We start from the raw sequence: 16,630 nt of genomic DNA, 5'->3' as shown, positions 1-16,630 counted from the left end.
CATGAACACTGCATCAGTACATCAGATATATTTTTGGTATTGGTACAATTTATCTAAGTTACCATTCTGTTTTAAAAGCGTGTGAATTTATATTCATTGTTCTGAGACAATGGTGACTTATGTTGACATAGAGTTTCCCAGGTGCCAATAGTATTCCAGAACTTCACCCAAACTATTGACAGGCTATTCAACAGTGAAAAACATCACAGCTGACCCAGACTCGACATGCACATTTTCCAATATGCATCACTGGATGGCAATCAGACTCTGAAAGCCTGGAAAAATACCTGAATTCACTCTTGTTGTTATGAAAACTAGCTCAGTCTCTGTAGCTGTCTACCTATATTTAAACATTCTGGTTTTAGGTTAAATCCATTAATTACATCTAAACGATTAATTATTGAGAAAGAGCAATTAAGCTTTTTGTCTTGAATTTGTCAGAACAGCTATACGAGACCAATTCTAAAGGGAATAACAATTTATACTACATGAGAAGGGAGTGCTGATTCGTTGGCAAGTAACCGTCGATTAGTGGAGGCGTTGCCATGAAAAATGTACCAGGTAACAATTAACTTCCGAGCTTTTGTTTAAATTCAAACCAGGCAGGTTGACTAGGATTGGCCAAAGCATTGCCATGTGGAAGTTTTCTATCCCCCATGGTAATGCCTTGACTAATCAGAGTCAGCCTGCCTGGTTTGAATTTAAAAGGCTTGCAAGTTTACTGTTCCCTGGTGCATTCCCCATGGTAATGCCTCTACCGCGTTTACCTACCAATCAGCATTCTCTTGTCACGGCAGTACAAATTGCTGTTCCCTTTGGAATTGATATTCTTCTGCATCTGTTCTGATGAGTGATAGATCAAAAGCTTCAACAGTATAATTCTCAAAAAAAGAACAGTATTATTATTGTAGTCAGCAAAAGTTTAATTCTAAAAGCAGGATAAGGAAATAACTGCATGGAAAACACAGCCACTTTTCATATTTGCACAGATGTACTTCATCTTCTCTGTATCCTGGTGGTTGTATATACTATATATATATGTTTAAATGCATAAATATATATTATATTACATATTAAAGGCTGGCACTTGACACTTAGTACTGCTGTCTCACAGCGCCAGGGACCCATGTTCGATTCCAGCCTTGGGTGACTGTGGAGTTTGCACTCCCCCAGTGTCTGCATGGGGTTCCTCCAACATATTTGCTTGGATCAGATTTTGTTATAAATTACACCAGAAAAAGAAAACAATCCCCAATATTTGTAATGCATGCGCCTGTTTGGTGGTGCAATGGATAAAATTCAAATTCTATGTGAAGTCTAATTTCATTAATGGACTATACAAGTTCATTCTATATCTTTGTAGTTGACCGTGCTTGATACCATTTTTAAGTAAATTACTCTCTAACTGCCAGACTGCCTGCCCAACAAAAAATCTTGGATGAGCCACAAATTCCTCCAATTAAATGTCATAAAGACAGTTGAAACTGTCGTCTTCGGTGGCCACTTCGTACTTTTCTCACCAATTCCATCCATCTTCCACAGCGGTGTTCACAGCCCTGATCCTGGAATTTCTTCTTCATCGGAAAGACCACTTACTTCCACCTCCATCCTGCACCAGCCCACCTGCTGCTGAAACTCCATGCTTATCTTGGCTCCAGTCTTAACTATTTTAATGCTCTCCTGGCGAGTCTCCCATCCTTCATAATTTTCAGCACGTTCAAAACCCTTGTTCCGTTGTGTCGGACTCCAAATCAAGACCCTCAACAATTAAACTTGCTGATCTACATCGACTCCCAGGCCTCCAATTTAAAATTCTCACCGTCATGTTTAAATCCCTCAATGCCTTCTTCCTCCATGACCAGCCCTACAACACCGAGAACGCTAATTTCATCCATAGGTAGCCTGTAAGTTAGATTCCTTTCAACCAAACATTGGTTACTATACCTTCAATCCTAACCTCTCCAGTTCCCTTTCCTACTTTAGGATGCACACGCTTGTAAAACTTCTACAAACACTTTCTAATAAAGCCTTCTTTGGCGTGGTAATTTTATTCTTGATCTGATTATATCTTTGTGAAGTGCCTTGAGATTTTGTTTTGAGATGAAAGGTGCTTTTAACTGCAAGTTGTTGAATTTTGTATCTAATTTCTTTATTTTGAAGCTTATGCAGATTGTGTCAAGCAGTTACAGGGAATCCTACAATCTGTTCTCCTGTCTCAAATAAGAACATAAGAACTAGGAGCAGGAGTAGGCCATCTGGCCCCTTGAGCCTGCTCCGCCATTCAATGAGATCATGGCTGATCTTTTGTGGACTCAGCTCCACTTTCCGGCCCGAACACCATAACCCTTAATCCCTTTTTTCTTCAAAAAACTATCTATCTTTACCTTAAAAACATTTAATGAAGGAGCCTCAACTGCTTCACTGGGCAAGGAATTCCATAGATTCACAACCCTTTGGGTGAAGAAGTTCCTCCTAAACTCAGTCCTAAATCTACTTCCCCTTAGTTTGAGGCTATGACCCCTAGTTCTGCTTTCACCCGCCAGTGGAAATAACCTGCCTGCATCTATCCTATCTATTCCCTTCATAATTTTAAATGTTTCGATAAGATCCCCCCTCATCCTTCTAAATTCCAACGAGTACAGTCCCAGTCTACTCAACCTCTCCTCGTAATCCAACCCCTTCAGCTCTGGGATTAACCTCATGAATCTCCTCTGCACACCCTCCAGTGCCAGTACGTCCTTTCTCAAGTAAGGAGACCAAAACTGAACACAATACTCCAGGTGTGGCCTCACTAACACCGTATACAATTGCAGCATAAGCTCCCTAGTCTTAAACTCCATCCCTCCAGCAATGAAGGACAAAATTCCATTTGCCTTCTTAATCACCTGTTGCACCTGTAAACCAACTTTCTGTGACTCATGCACGAGCACACCCAGGTCTCTCTGCACAGCAGCATGCTTTAATATTTTATCGTTTAAATAATAATCCCGTTTGCCGTTATTCCTACCAAAATGGATAACCTCACATTTGTCAACATTGTATTCCATTTGCCAGACCCTAGCCCATTCACTTAACCTATCCAAATCCCTCTGCAGACTTTCAGTATCCTCTGCACTTTTCGCTTTACCACTCATCTTAGTGTCATCTGCAAACTTGGACACATTGCCCTTGGTCCCCAACTCCAAATCATCCATGTAGATTGTGAACAATTGTGGCCGCAACATGGATCCCTGAGGGACACCACTATCTACTGATCGCCAACCAGAGAAGCACCCATTAATCCCCACTCTTTGCTTTCTATTAATTAACCAATCCTCTATCCATGCTACTACTTTACCCTTAATGCCATGCATCTTTATCTTATGCAGCAGCCTTTTGTGTGGCACCTTGTCAAAAGCTTTCTGGAAATCCAGATATACCACATCCATTGGCTCCCCGTTATCCAGTGCACTGGTAAGTCCTCAAAAAATTCCACTAAATTAGTTAGGCACGACCTGCCCTTTATGAACCCATGCTGCGTCAGCCCAATGGGACAATTTCTATCCAGATGCCTCGCTATTCCTTCCTTGATGATAGATTCCAGCATCTTCCCTACTACCGAAGTTAAGCTCACTGGCCTATAATTTCCTGCTCTCTGCCTACCTCCTTTTTTAAACAGTGGTGTCACGTTTGCTAATTTCCAATCCACCGGGACCACCCCAGAGTCTAGTGAATTTTGGTAAATCATCACTAGTGCATCTGCAATTTCCCTAGCCATCTCTTTTAGCACTCTGGGATGCATTCCATCAGGGCCAGGAGACTTGTCTACCATTAGCTTGCCCATCAGTACCTCCTTAGTGATAACAATCCTCTCAAGGTCATCACCTGTCATAACCTCATTTCTATCAGTCACTGGCATGTTATTTGTGTCTTCCACTGTGAAGACCGACCCAAAAAACCTGTTCAGTTCCTCAGCCATTTCCTCATCTCCCATTATTAAAACTCCCTTCTCATCCTCTAAAGGACCAATATTTACCTTAGCCACTCTTTTTTGCTTTATATATTTGTAAAAACTTTTGCTGTCTGCTTTTATATTCTGAGCAAGTTTACTCTCATACTCTATCTTACTCTTCTTTATAGCTTTTTTAGTAGCTTTCTGTTGCCCCTTAAATATTTCCCAGTCCTCTAATCTCCCACCAATCTTTGCCACTTTGTATGCTCTTTCCTTCAATTTGATACTCTCCCTTATTTCCTTAGATATCCACGGTTGATTTTCCCTCTTTCTACCGTCCTTCCTTTTTGTGGGTATAAACCTTTGCTGAGCACTCTGAAAAATCGCTTGGAAGGTTCTCCACTGTTCCTCAACTGTTCCACCATAAAGTCTTTGCTCCCAGTCTACCTTAGCTAGTTCTTCTCTCATCCCATTGTAATCTCCTTTGTTTAAACACAAAACACTAGTATTTGATTTTACCTTCTCACCCTCCATCTGTATTTTAAATTCCACCATATTGTGATCGCTCCTTCCGAGAGGATCCCTAACTATGAGATCATGAATCAATCCTGTCTCATTACACAGGTCAAGATCTAGGACCGCTTGTTCCCTCGTAGGTTCCATTACATACTGTTCTAGGAAACTATCGCGGATACATTCTATAAACTCCGCCTCAAGGTTGCCTTGACCGACCTGGTTAAACCAATCGACATGTAGATTAAAATCCCCCATGATAACTGCTGTACCATTTCTACATGCATCAGTTATCTCTTTGTTTATTGCCTGCCCCACCATAACGTTACTATTTGGTGGCCGATAGACTACTCCTATCAGTGACTTTTTCACCTTACTATTCCTGATTTCCACCCAAATGGATTCAACCGTATCCTCCATAGCACCGATATCATCCCTAACTATTACCCGGATGTCATCCTTAAATAATAGAGCTACACCACCTCCCTTACCATCCACTCTGTCCTTCCGAATAGTTTGATACCCTCGGATATTTAACTCCCAGTCGTGACCATCCTTTAACCATGTTTCAGTAATGACCACTAAATCATAGTCATTCACGATGATTTGCGCCATCAACTCATTTACTTTATTCCGAATACTACGAGCATTCAGGTAAAGTACACTTATGTTGCTTTTTTTAAAACCTGTTTTGAATCTTAACATCTCCAGTTTTACTCCTTTTAGTATTACTGGGCCTATTCACTGAGCTCCCCTCAGTCACTGTACCTTGTACTGTCGCCCTTTTTGATTTTTGACTATGTCTTCTCTGTCTTGCACTTTCCCCCTTACTTCCTTTTGCTTCTGTTCCTGTTTTACTACCTTCCAACTTCCTGCATCGGTTCCCACCCCCCTGCTACATTAGTTTAAACCCTCCCCAACAGCTCTAGCAAACACCCCCCCATGGACATCGGTTCCAGTCCTGCCCAGGTGCAGACCGTCTGGTTTGTACTGGTCCCACCTCCCCCAGAACCGGTCCCAATGCCCCAGGAATTTGAATCCCTCCCTCTTGCACCATCTCTTGAGCCACGCATTCATCCTATCTATCCTGACATTCCTACTCGGGCTAGCTCGTGGCACTGGTAGCAATCCTGAGATTACTACCTTTGAGGTCCTACTTTTTAGTTTAACTCCTAACTCCCTGAATTCAGCTTGTAGGACCGTATCCCGTTTTTTTACCTTTATCGTTGGTGCCTATGTGCACATTGCTGTTCACCCCCCCCCCCCCCCCCCCCCCCCCGCCAGAATGTCCTGTAGCCGCTTTGAGACATCCTTGACCCTTGCACCAGGGAGGCAACATACCATCCTGGAGTCTCGATTGCGTCCACAGAACCGCCTGTCTATTCCCCTTACAATCGAGTCCCCTATCACTATAGCCCTGCCATTTTTCTTCCTGCCCTGCTGCCCAGCAGAGCCAGCCACGGTGCCATGAACCTGGCTTCTGCTGCCTTCCCCTGGTGAGCCATTTCCCTCAACAGTATCCAAAGCGGTATATCTGTTTTGCAGGGAGATGACCGCAGGGGACACCTGCACTGCCTTCCTACTCTTGCTCTTTCTTTTGGTCACCCATTTTCTATCTCCCTCATTAACTTTCACCTGCGGTGTGACCAACTCGCTGAACGTGCTATCCACGACCTCCTCAGCATCGCGGATGCTCCAAAGTGAGTGCATCCGCAGCTCCAGAGCCGTCAATAACTTCACATTGTGGCCATTCCTTATTTCTCATTGCCTCGTCATACCAAGTGACTGCCAGTCTTACAGACCCAATGTAAAAAGATGTCAAGTGCATTTGTTAATGTTTACATTTACACTCATTGTTGCTTGAAAGGAGAATGGATTGAAAATTTGTATTAATACGCAGTATCATATTTAAATCCTGTTGACTTTTGACAATTTCTTCCCCTTCCAAAATTGTGGCAGATCATGACATCAATGACCTATGATGAAAAGGCAAGTTAACCAATAACTATGTTCCAGTAGATCAGTTTTAATTGCATACCTGTTTAGATGTGGATATATAATCAAGGATGGAGTTGATGGATTTTTCTGAATAATTCCTTGTGACTGCACTCCTGATGTATGTTAGCAGCTGCTTATATCTGTTCATCATTTCTGGATAGTTACCCTGTGAGACAAGCCTCAATTAGCTTCTACTTGTGGACGTAATTGGACATTACTTCACACTTAGAAATTACATGTAATCTTTCAGAGTTTAAAAAAACACACACATGGAAACAAGTCATCTAATGAAGTATATTAAGCTTGGTGAGTAATAATAGTAAAAATAAGAAAATTTAATGATTGCATCTATCATTATTTTACAGCCTTGATAGTTCAAAAGAAACAATTCTGTTTGAAAATGCATATGCGATTAGTATGATTACAAGAAGTTCCAAGTAACTTTACAAATTATGGGTGTTCTTACCAATTTAAAGTTGATTTTAATCATCTGTTTGAGTGCTTTAAATCCCCACTCTCCCTTTTCACCTTCTAGTTCCAACACCTGTGAAAAAAATTCTAAATATTTCTATTTCATACATTTATCAAAGATAGCAATTTATTTCTTAAGTAGTTAGTCCTCAATTCTATGAGTTCAAAATGATCCGAATTGGAAAAATACCAGTTGTAATGTATTATTTTTAAGAGGCGATTAATTTTTGAACTGTGTTCATCTCAAAAATGCAGAGCTATGTGTTCAAAATGTTTATGGTCTGGGCAACTGAAGTGCAAAATGTGCAGCATGCAGTCATGGTGAATTAAATGTTTACCTGTACAAAATGTTGAACATGCTCCTTTTTCTGATATCGCCTTTCAGTGGGATCATATGCGCAATTACATGAAAGTCAGATTTTGTAATGCGAATTAAGCATCATTGCTTACATAAGAACATAAGAACTAGGAGCAGGAGTAGGCCATCTGGCCCCTTGAGCCTGCTCCGCCATTCAATGAGATCATGGCTGATCTTTTGTGGGCTCAGCTCCACTTTCCTGCCCGAACAACATAACCCGTAATCCCTTTACTCTTCAAAAAACTATCTATCTTTACCTTAAAAACATGTAATGAAGGAGCCTCAACTGCTTCACTGGGCAAGGAATTCCATAGATTCACAACCCTTTGGGTGAAGAAGTTCCTCCTAAACTCAGTCCTAAATCTACTTCCCCTTATTTTGAGGCTATGTCCCCTAGTTCTGCTTTCACCCGCCAGTGGAAACAACCTGCCCGCATCTATCCTATCTATCCCCCTCATAATTTTAAATGTTTCTATAAGATCCCCCCTCATCCTTCTAAATTCCAACGGGTACAGTCCCAGTCTACTCAACCTCTCCTCATAATCCAACCCCTTTAGCTCTGGGATTAACCTCATGAATCTCCTCTGCACACCCTCCAGTGCCAGTACGTCCTTTCTCAAGTAAGGAGACCAAAACTGAACACAATACTCCAGGTGTGGCCTCACTAACACCGTATACAATTGCAACATAACCTCCCTAGTCTTAAACTCCATCCCTCTAGCAATGAAGGACAAAATTCCACTTGCCTTCTTAATCACCTGTTGCACCTGTAAACCAACTTTCTATGACTCATGCACTAGCACACCCAGGTCTCTCTGCACAGCGGCATGCTTTAATATTTTATCGTTTAAATAATAATCCCGTTTGCTGTTATTCCTACCAAAATGGATAACCTCATATTTGTCATCATTGTAGGTTTGTTATGGTTAGGGGCAGGCTACAAAGAGAGAAGGTGGTACTTGTTAGTGTGTATGCCCCAAATTGGGATGATGCGGGCTTTATGAGGCGTATGTTGGGACGGGTCCCGGATCTGGAGGCGGGAGGTCTGATCATTTGGGGGGGGGGGGGGGGGGGGGGGGGGGGGGGGAGAGAAGAGGGAGACTTCAATACGGTGTTGGATCCTTCACTGGATCGGTCCAGCTCTAGGGCGGGTAGGAGGCCAGCGGCGGCCAAGGTACTGAGAGGGTTTATGGACCAGATAGGTGGGGTGGATCCATGGAGGTTTGTGAGGCTGAGGGCGCGGGAGTACTCTTTCTTCTCCCACGTACATAGGGTCTACTCTCGGATAGACTTCTTCGTGGTGAGTAGGGGACTGATTCCGAGAGTGGAGGAGGCCGAGTGTTCGGCCATTGCAATCTCTGACCACGCTCCGCATTGGATAGAGTTGGAGATGGGGGAGGTGCGGGACCAGCGCCCGTTGTGGCGGTTGGATGTGGGGTTTTTGGCGGAGGAGGTGTGTAGGAGGGTCCGGGCAAGTATTGAGGGGTACCTCGAGGTGAATGATACGGGGGAGGTTCAGGTGGGGGTGGTTTGGGAAGCCCTGAAGGCAGTGATTCGTGGGGAGCTGATATCCATCCGGGCACACAGGGAGAGGAGCGAGAGGGATAGACTGGTGGGAAAGATGCTGGAGGTAGACAGGAGGTACGCAGAGGCACCAGAGGAGGGACTGTTGGGGGAGAGGTGCAGCCTGCAGGCTAAATTTGATTTGCTGACCACTAGAAAGGCGGAGGTACAGTGGAGGAAGGCACAAGGGGCAGTGTACGAACATGGTGAAAAGGCGAGTAGGATGCTGGCTCATCAGCTCCGCAAGCAGGATGCGGCTAAGGAAATTGCTGGAGTGAGACACAAGAATGGGAATGTGGTGCGGAAGGGGGTAGAGGTGAATGAGGTCTTCAAGGACTTTTACGGGGAACTGTACCGGTCGGAGCCAACGGGGGAGAGGAGAGGAATGGAGAGGTTCCTCGACGGGCTTTCTTTCCCGAAGGTGCAGGAGGAGGGGTTGGGTGCGCCGATTGAGCTGGAGGAGCTAGTTAAGGGGATCGGGCAGATGCAGTCAGGGAAGGCACCGGGGCCGGATGGGTTCCCGGTGGAATTTTATAAAAAGTTTGTGGACCTAGTGGGCCCCTTGTTGGTGCGGACACTTAATGAAGCGTGGAAAGGGGGGACTTTGCCCCCGACGATGTCGCGGGCGCTGATCTCGTTAATTTTAAAGAGGGACAAGGACCTCCAGCAGTGTGGTTCATACAGGCCCATATCTCTCCTCAACGTAGATGCCAAGGTGCTGGCAAAAATCCTGGCCACCAGGATAGAGGTCTGTGTGCCAGGGGTTGTACACGAGGATCAGACAGATTTTGTGAAGGGAAGGCAGCTGAACACGAATGTGCGGAGATTGTTGAATGTCATCATGATGCCGGCGATTGAGGGGGAGGCAGAGATAGTGGTGGCGTTGGATGCGGGGAAGGCCTTCGATAGAGTGGAGTGGTGTACTTATGGGAGGTGTTGGGGAGGTTTGGATTTGGTGAAGGGTTTATTAGATGGGTAAGGCTGCTATATGAGGCCCCGATGGCGTGCGTGGCCACGAATGGGAGGAGGTCGGAGTACTTCCAGCTTTACCGAGGGACCAGGCAGGGTTGCCCCCTGTCCCCCTTGTTGTTTGCACTGGCAATCGAGCCGCTGGCGATGGCGTTGAGGGATTCAGAGAGGTGGAGAGGTTTGGTGCGAGGTGGGGAGGAACATAGGGTGTCGTTATATGCCGATGACCTGTTACTGTATGTGGCGGACCCGGTGGGAGGGATGCCGGGGGTGATGGAGCTGCTAGCTGAGTTTGGGACCTTTTCAGGTTATAAACTAAATTTAGGCAAGAGTGAGGTGTTTGTGGTGCACCCTGGAGACCAGAAGGAATTGGTAGGCTCCCGCTTAGGCGGGCAGGGGACAGCTTTAGGTACCTGGGGGTGCAGGTGGCCAGGGACTGGGGGACTCTCCACAAACATAATTTCACCAGACTTGTAGATCAGATGGAGGAGGAATTCAAGAGGTGGGACATGCTGCCATTGTCGTTGGCGGGGAAGGTACAGTCCGTCAAAATAACGGTGCTTCCGAGGTTCTTGTTCCTCTTTCAGTGCCTGCCCATCTTTATCCCCAGGGCCTTCTTTAGGAGAGTGACTAGCAGTATTTGTGCTTTGTGTGGGCACATGGGACTCCGAGAGTGAAGAGGGTGTTCCTGGAGCGAGGGAGGGATAGAGGCGGGCTGGCGCTGCCCAACCTTTTGGGGTACTATTGGGCGGCCAATGTGTCAATGGTGCGTAAATGGGTGATGGAGGGGGGAGGGGCGGCGTGGAAAAGAATGGAGATGGCGTCATGTAGAGGTACGAGCCTGGGTGCCATGGTAACGACGCCGTTGCCGCTCTTCCCTAAGAGGTTTACCACGAGCCCGGTGGTGGTGGCGACCCTAAGAATCTGGGGACAGTGGAGACGACATAAGGGGGAAACAGGGAGCTCGATGGAGGCTCCATTGGGTGGCAATCATCGGTTCATCCCAGGGAACAGGGATGGGGGATTTAGGGGGTGTCAAAGGGTGGGCATCAGTAAATTGAGGGACCTGTTTATTGACGGAAGGCCTGGGGGAACTGGAAGATAAATTTGGGCTTCCCCAAGAGAACATGTTCAGATACTTGCAGGTAAAGGCATTTGCTAGGCGACAGGTAGAGGGATTCCCTTTGCTGCCCTCGCGGGGGACGATGGACAGAGTGCTTTCGGGGGTGTGGGTCGGAGAGGGGAAGGTGTCTGACATTTATAAGGTAATGCAGGAGGTGGAGTCGTCGTCAGTGGAGGAGCTGAAGGCTAAATGGGAGGAGGAACTCGGGGAGCAGACCGAGGACGGGACTTGGGCGGATGCCTTGGAGAGAATCAACTCTTCCTCCTCATGTGCGAGGCTTAGTCTCATCCAATTTAAGGTGCTGCACCGGGCCCACATGTCCGGGACTAGGATGAGTAGGTTCTTTGGGGGTGAGGACAGGTGCACCAGATGTTCGGGGAGTCCAGCGAACCACACCCATATGTTCTGGGCATGCCCAGCACTGGAAGAATTCTGGAAGGGGGTGGCGGGAACGGTGTCGAGGATGGTTGGATCCAGGGTCAAACCAGGGTGGGGACTCGCGATTTTTGGAGTTGCGGTAGAGCCGGGAGTGCAGGAGGCGAAAGAGGCCGGTGTCCTGGTCTTTGCGTCCCTAGTAGCCCGACGAAGGATCTTGCTGCAGTGGAAGGATGCGAGGCCCCCAAGTGTGGAGACCTGGATCAGTGACATGGCGGGATTTATAAAATTGGAAAGGGTCAAATTTGCCCTGAGAGGATCAGTGCAAGGGTTCTATAAACGATGGCAGCCTTTTCTGGACTTCCTGGCTCAAAGATAGGTGTCTTGGTCAATAGCAGCAGCAACCCTGGGGGGGGGGGTTGTTCCTTATTGTAGTTTCTATTATGTAACTTAATATTGTGTTAATTTGCGTTGTTGTTAAAATGCTGTGTTGTTCATAGAGGTGGGGCGAATGTTTATGATTGCTAATATTATTGTTATTTTTGGTATTTTATCATGGTTCGTTGTTGTTGTATGAATTCAAAATTTTTCAATAAATATTATTTTTTTTAAAAACGCTAAACCTCCACTTTGTGAAGAGTTGTGCAATGCTAATAGCCTGCACAATGAACTTTTTTATTTGAATTAGACCACAATCAAACCTAGAACAAAGGTCAAACTGAACATTTGAAATGGGTTGATCATAAGTAACTAACCACAAATAACAGTGGAGAAGCAAACCAACAAAGATAATCCCAATGAGTTACTAAATAACAGCCTGGAATTTGAAGGCAGTGTTGAAATTTCGACATGATCTTGAATCCCATTTATGGGAGAATGTGGCGTCAAACAGTCAAGTCATTAACCAAATGCAGATAATTCACTTAATCATTTTATAGAAAACTAAATAAAAATTGGGACATATACCGGGGAAGAGGTAGATGCTAAAGTATTATAAACAAAAATGTAAAAATATAAATAAAAAAAGAATCAAATGTCATTGTGAGGAAATGACACTCTACATTTGGTAGTTTTTCAGGGCTAAAGAGGTCATTCAGTAATAATTATGATGTTGCACATTGTTAAACCTCATTCACAAGGTTTAATATCTTCAATTGTTTTACCCCAGAATAGTGATTAAAAAGTTGTATTTCATTTTGCAGCAAGCACTATTTCATTGTTGGGAGCACCTGGGAAGCTTACAACAGTGTACTCTGTGAAGGAACAGGCTATCACTAACAGCAACTCCTGAATTCCATGTAGAAATGTGACCGTGCGGCTGCCAGACGTTGCTGTCAATTTTACAAAGTAACGACAGCAAGTGCTTTGCCATCATTACAACCACAAATTCAAGGCCAATATTTTGGACTGTTAATTGTATTGTCGTCAGCTGCTTTTTCCCCGTAAATTGGCTTGACCCTGTTAAAACGTGTAAATGAAGAGGAGCAAAATTTATATTTAGACTGATCCATTTTTCATTCCTTGCTCTATGCTAGTTCCAAAATGAGGTAAAAATAGAAAATAACTCCAACTTCCACTTACTTGATTTTTGCTGAACAAAATAGACATGCTGTCAAAGCTTTTCATCTTGCACATATCAGGTCAGATGCAAGAATACCGAATTCCCAAGGAAACAATAATTTATACTGCATGAGAAAAGGGTGCTGATTGGTTGGTAAGGAGACACAAAGTGCAGACATGGAGAATGCACCAGGAAATGGTTATCCCCAAGCTTTAGTTCAAATTCAAAAAAGGCAGGTCAACTCTTCACTGGTTGAGCCGATGCCATGTGAAAATTTTGAATTTCAACAAAAGCTTGGGGGATAACTGGCACATCCTTCATGGCAGTGCCTCGACCATTTACCAACCAATCAACACTCAAATTGTTATTCCTTTTGAAATTTAGTATTCTTACCTGACAAAAAGCTTTGATGGCATTTTCTTTTCCAGCAATACTGAAATGATTATTTCTTTGACCAAATGTCTCAGACGACAACATGAAGTGGAAAATAATAAATATACTTAACAACACTTAATACTGACACGGTGGCACAGAGGTTAGCACTGCTGCCTCAAAGCGCCAGATACCCGGGTTCAATTACGGCCTTAGGTGACTGCCTGTGTGGATTTTGCACTTTCTCCCGTTGTCTGCGTGGGCTTCCTCTGGGAGCTCCGGTTTCCTTTAACAGTCCAAGGATGTGCAGGTTAGGTGTGGTTACGAGGATAGGGCAGGGGAGGAGGGCTAGGTAGGGTGTTCCTTCAGAGGGTTGGTGCATACTTGAATTGGCTGAATGACCTCCTTCTGCACCATGGGAATTCTATGGTTCTAAGGACTGTGAAAAGTAAAAAAAAAACCACCAAATTTGGGAACAAGATATGACAATCATGTGAAAGACATGGACAGACCAGTAGAATGGATAGTCGGTGATAAATGTATTTTACGGTAGGAAAAATTAAATAATACATTTTCAAAAAGGAAATATGCAACAAATGGTCGTATTTTAAATGGACTTGAAGGACCTTGGTGTGCAGATACATGGATTGTAAAAATTGTCAGGCAAGTAGATATGGCCATTAACAAGGCAAATGGAACACTAGGTTCGGTACTGGAGGCACCATATTAAATGAAATGAAGTGGATAAATGTAACCAAAATGATTTGGCTGTGATTCACAGGAAAATTACCAGGGTTGAAAAGTCAGAACTTTCTTCACTAGACCAAAAAGGTTACAGTTGGGTTCAAGGTTAGAGGTTCAAAGCTATAAAGGGATGCGATAAAATATATAACGTTAGTTTGTGCCCCCACTGGTCATGGAAATGGTAACAGGAGGAAACAAATTCAAGATAATCACAAAAGAGTTGGGGGAAATTAGCGAAAATCTGGCTACATGTGAAATTATTTGTCATAAACAAATAATGAAGCAGAGACCATAAATTCCCTTGAATGGAATCAGCTGGTTGCTAAAAATAAAATTGAAGGATATACGGTCATTGGAATTAAAAAGTTTGAGAGGTGATCTCTTTGAAACAGAAGATGTTGAAGGGGTGTGACAGTGTAGATGCGGAGAGGATGTTTCTCCTGGTTTTGGAGGGGGGGGGGGGGAGGAAAGAGTCTGGAACTAGGGGACACAGTTTCAAACTAAGGAGTCTCCCATTTAAGATGGAAATGAGAAGAATTTTCTTCTCTCAGAAGGTCACTAATCTTCGATGTTCCAACCCTGAAAGTTGTCAAGTCTGGGACACTGAATACATTCAAGGCTGAGTTAGACAAATTTTCAATGTACAAGGGAGTCAAGGGTTAATGGGTGCAGATATAAAAGGGAAATTGAGGCCACAACCAGATCAGCTATGATCTTATTGAAAGACAGAGCAGACTTGATGGGCTAAATGGCCTACCCCTATTTCTTGTGATTTTATGATCTTAATATGGGAAAAGAGCAATAATTAGAGTTAAGCCAGGTGGCTCATGCAGAGAAATAGCTAATGTCCGTTCTATAATATTATATGATTCTAGGTTAAAATAACTAGATGATTCCCTCAGTAACTTCATTGCAGTGTTAATGTAAGCCTACTTGTAACAATAATAAAGATTATTATTAGGAGGAAATAAGCAAAAGCTCCTCAAAAAAGTGATTTTCAACAAAGCTATTAACGAAAGATGCATTTCTTCCTATATATCACAATATGAATTCCACTGGAGAAAAGAACCTTCTGGAAGCTGCTCAGTGCTGCTTTAGGATCATCCTCCTTCAATGCTTTGGAATTGTAGTACTGATTTTCTAAATCCACATTTGGCTCAGAGTTACTGTCTTCAGAATATTCCTGGTGGTTAAAACAAAAGACAGTTGGTACGATAATCCATAACCAAACCGTAGAAAACTTAAGAGTCTTAGCTGACATGAAATAATCATTCATTAAACTTTGACGGCCCTATATGACGGTTAGTGCTGTAATCGATAGTAGCCTGCTATTGAATTTGAAATAACACAAATATTTTTTCTGAGTATAGATAGTCGGTGCAAGTTGACTTCAGAGGTACTAACAAGAATCAAGCACTGAATTGATGGCAGTAGGCGCTGAGAAAACAAGATGTCAAAACCATCCTGGGTTAATGATTATATCTTCACTGATAATTCAGTTTCCTCCCACTATCCATCACTTGAATTCTCCTCAATGATTGACAGCTGTGAACCCACTCTCTGTAATTAAATGAAAAATCAATCCATGTTAAAAAGAAAGTGGGTAGCATGATGGCACAGTGGTTAGCACTGCTGCCTCACAGCTCCAGGAACCCAGGTTCAATTCCGGCCTCGGGTGACTGTGTGGAGTTTACACTTTCTCCCAGTGTCTGCATGTGTTTCCTCGGAGTACAGGTTTCCTCCCACAGTCCAAATATGTGCAGGTTAGGTGGATTGGCCATGCTAAATTACCCCTAGTGTCCAAAAGGTTAGGTGGGGTTACTGGGTTTCAGGTGGAGGCATGGGCTTACAAAGGGTGCTCTTTCCAAGGGTCAGTGCAGACTCGATGGGCTTAATGGCCTCCTTCTGCACTGTAAATTCTATGATTCTATGAAAGTCCATTTAAAAACAGCAGTCAGTCGACAGGGAGCGGAATTAACTGGATCTTTCTTTGAAATAGGCAATACAGATTTGTTGGGCCAAATGGTCGCTTTCTGTGATCTATTCTATTCACAGATTAACTCTCAAAACAACTGACTGGTTAACATGGTCACAGATGATACTTTTTCCAGTTTCAGTAAATTATTCTTCACCAAATTTAGAGCACACTATTCAGAACAAATGCGGAGATCAGCTTCATATGTAAGTTAAGACATGCCACACAATTAGAAACTTGTATTGTCACTGCGATTTTAGTAGAATTTTCTTTCTGTATCTTTATCCTTTTATTGTTACTCATCCCCAATTAAAAGGATGGCATTAGTGAACCAGATGGGCTTGTACAGCAAATGATTATAATTGTCACAATCACCCGTACTCTTATATTCCAGATGTATAAATTTAATTTAATTTCCACCAGCTGCCACAATGGGATTTGAACCGATGGACTCAGAGCATTTGGCCAGACCTATCGATTATTAGTCCAGTAACATCACCACCTCCCCACATTTTGACCATGAACGAACTTCATCCAATTACAGATTATGTCCTTCCAAACTTGGATTGTGTTTGGAAAGCATTTTGAAAAACATAACACGAGGGGGCAATACTATTAATTACGTGACTGTCATTGTGATAGTGATGGAAGCAATTCAAGAAAGTTTGACCAGCAAC

At 43.7% G+C, this 16,630-nt stretch overlaps 1 protein-coding gene across 3 annotated transcripts in view; it reads right to left on the bottom strand.

Annotated features, from left to right (window-relative positions):
* The window catches only part of cops2 (COP9 signalosome subunit 2), a 54,839-nt gene that overhangs the window by 37,134 nt on the left and 1,075 nt on the right, over positions 1–16,630 (bottom strand). For all 3 annotated transcript variants that reach the window (XM_038813251.1, XM_038813252.1, XM_038813253.1), the window contains exons 2-4: positions 15,048–15,161; positions 6,909–6,986; positions 6,483–6,608 (exon numbers count right to left, since the gene is read on the bottom strand). In XM_038813251.1, coding sequence (XP_038669179.1) covers positions 6,483–6,608; positions 6,909–6,986; positions 15,048–15,161 — 318 coding nt within the window. The remainder of the gene's footprint in view (positions 1–6,482; positions 6,609–6,908; positions 6,987–15,047; positions 15,162–16,630) is intronic.

This window comes from Scyliorhinus canicula, chromosome 12 (genome assembly GCF_902713615.1).
Source record: "Scyliorhinus canicula chromosome 12, sScyCan1.1, whole genome shotgun sequence".
In the NCBI taxonomy this organism is placed as follows: Eukaryota; Metazoa; Chordata; class Chondrichthyes; order Carcharhiniformes; family Scyliorhinidae; genus Scyliorhinus; species Scyliorhinus canicula.
Note: the sequence above shows the minus strand (reverse complement) of the source record. Positions and strands in the feature narration are given on the sequence as shown.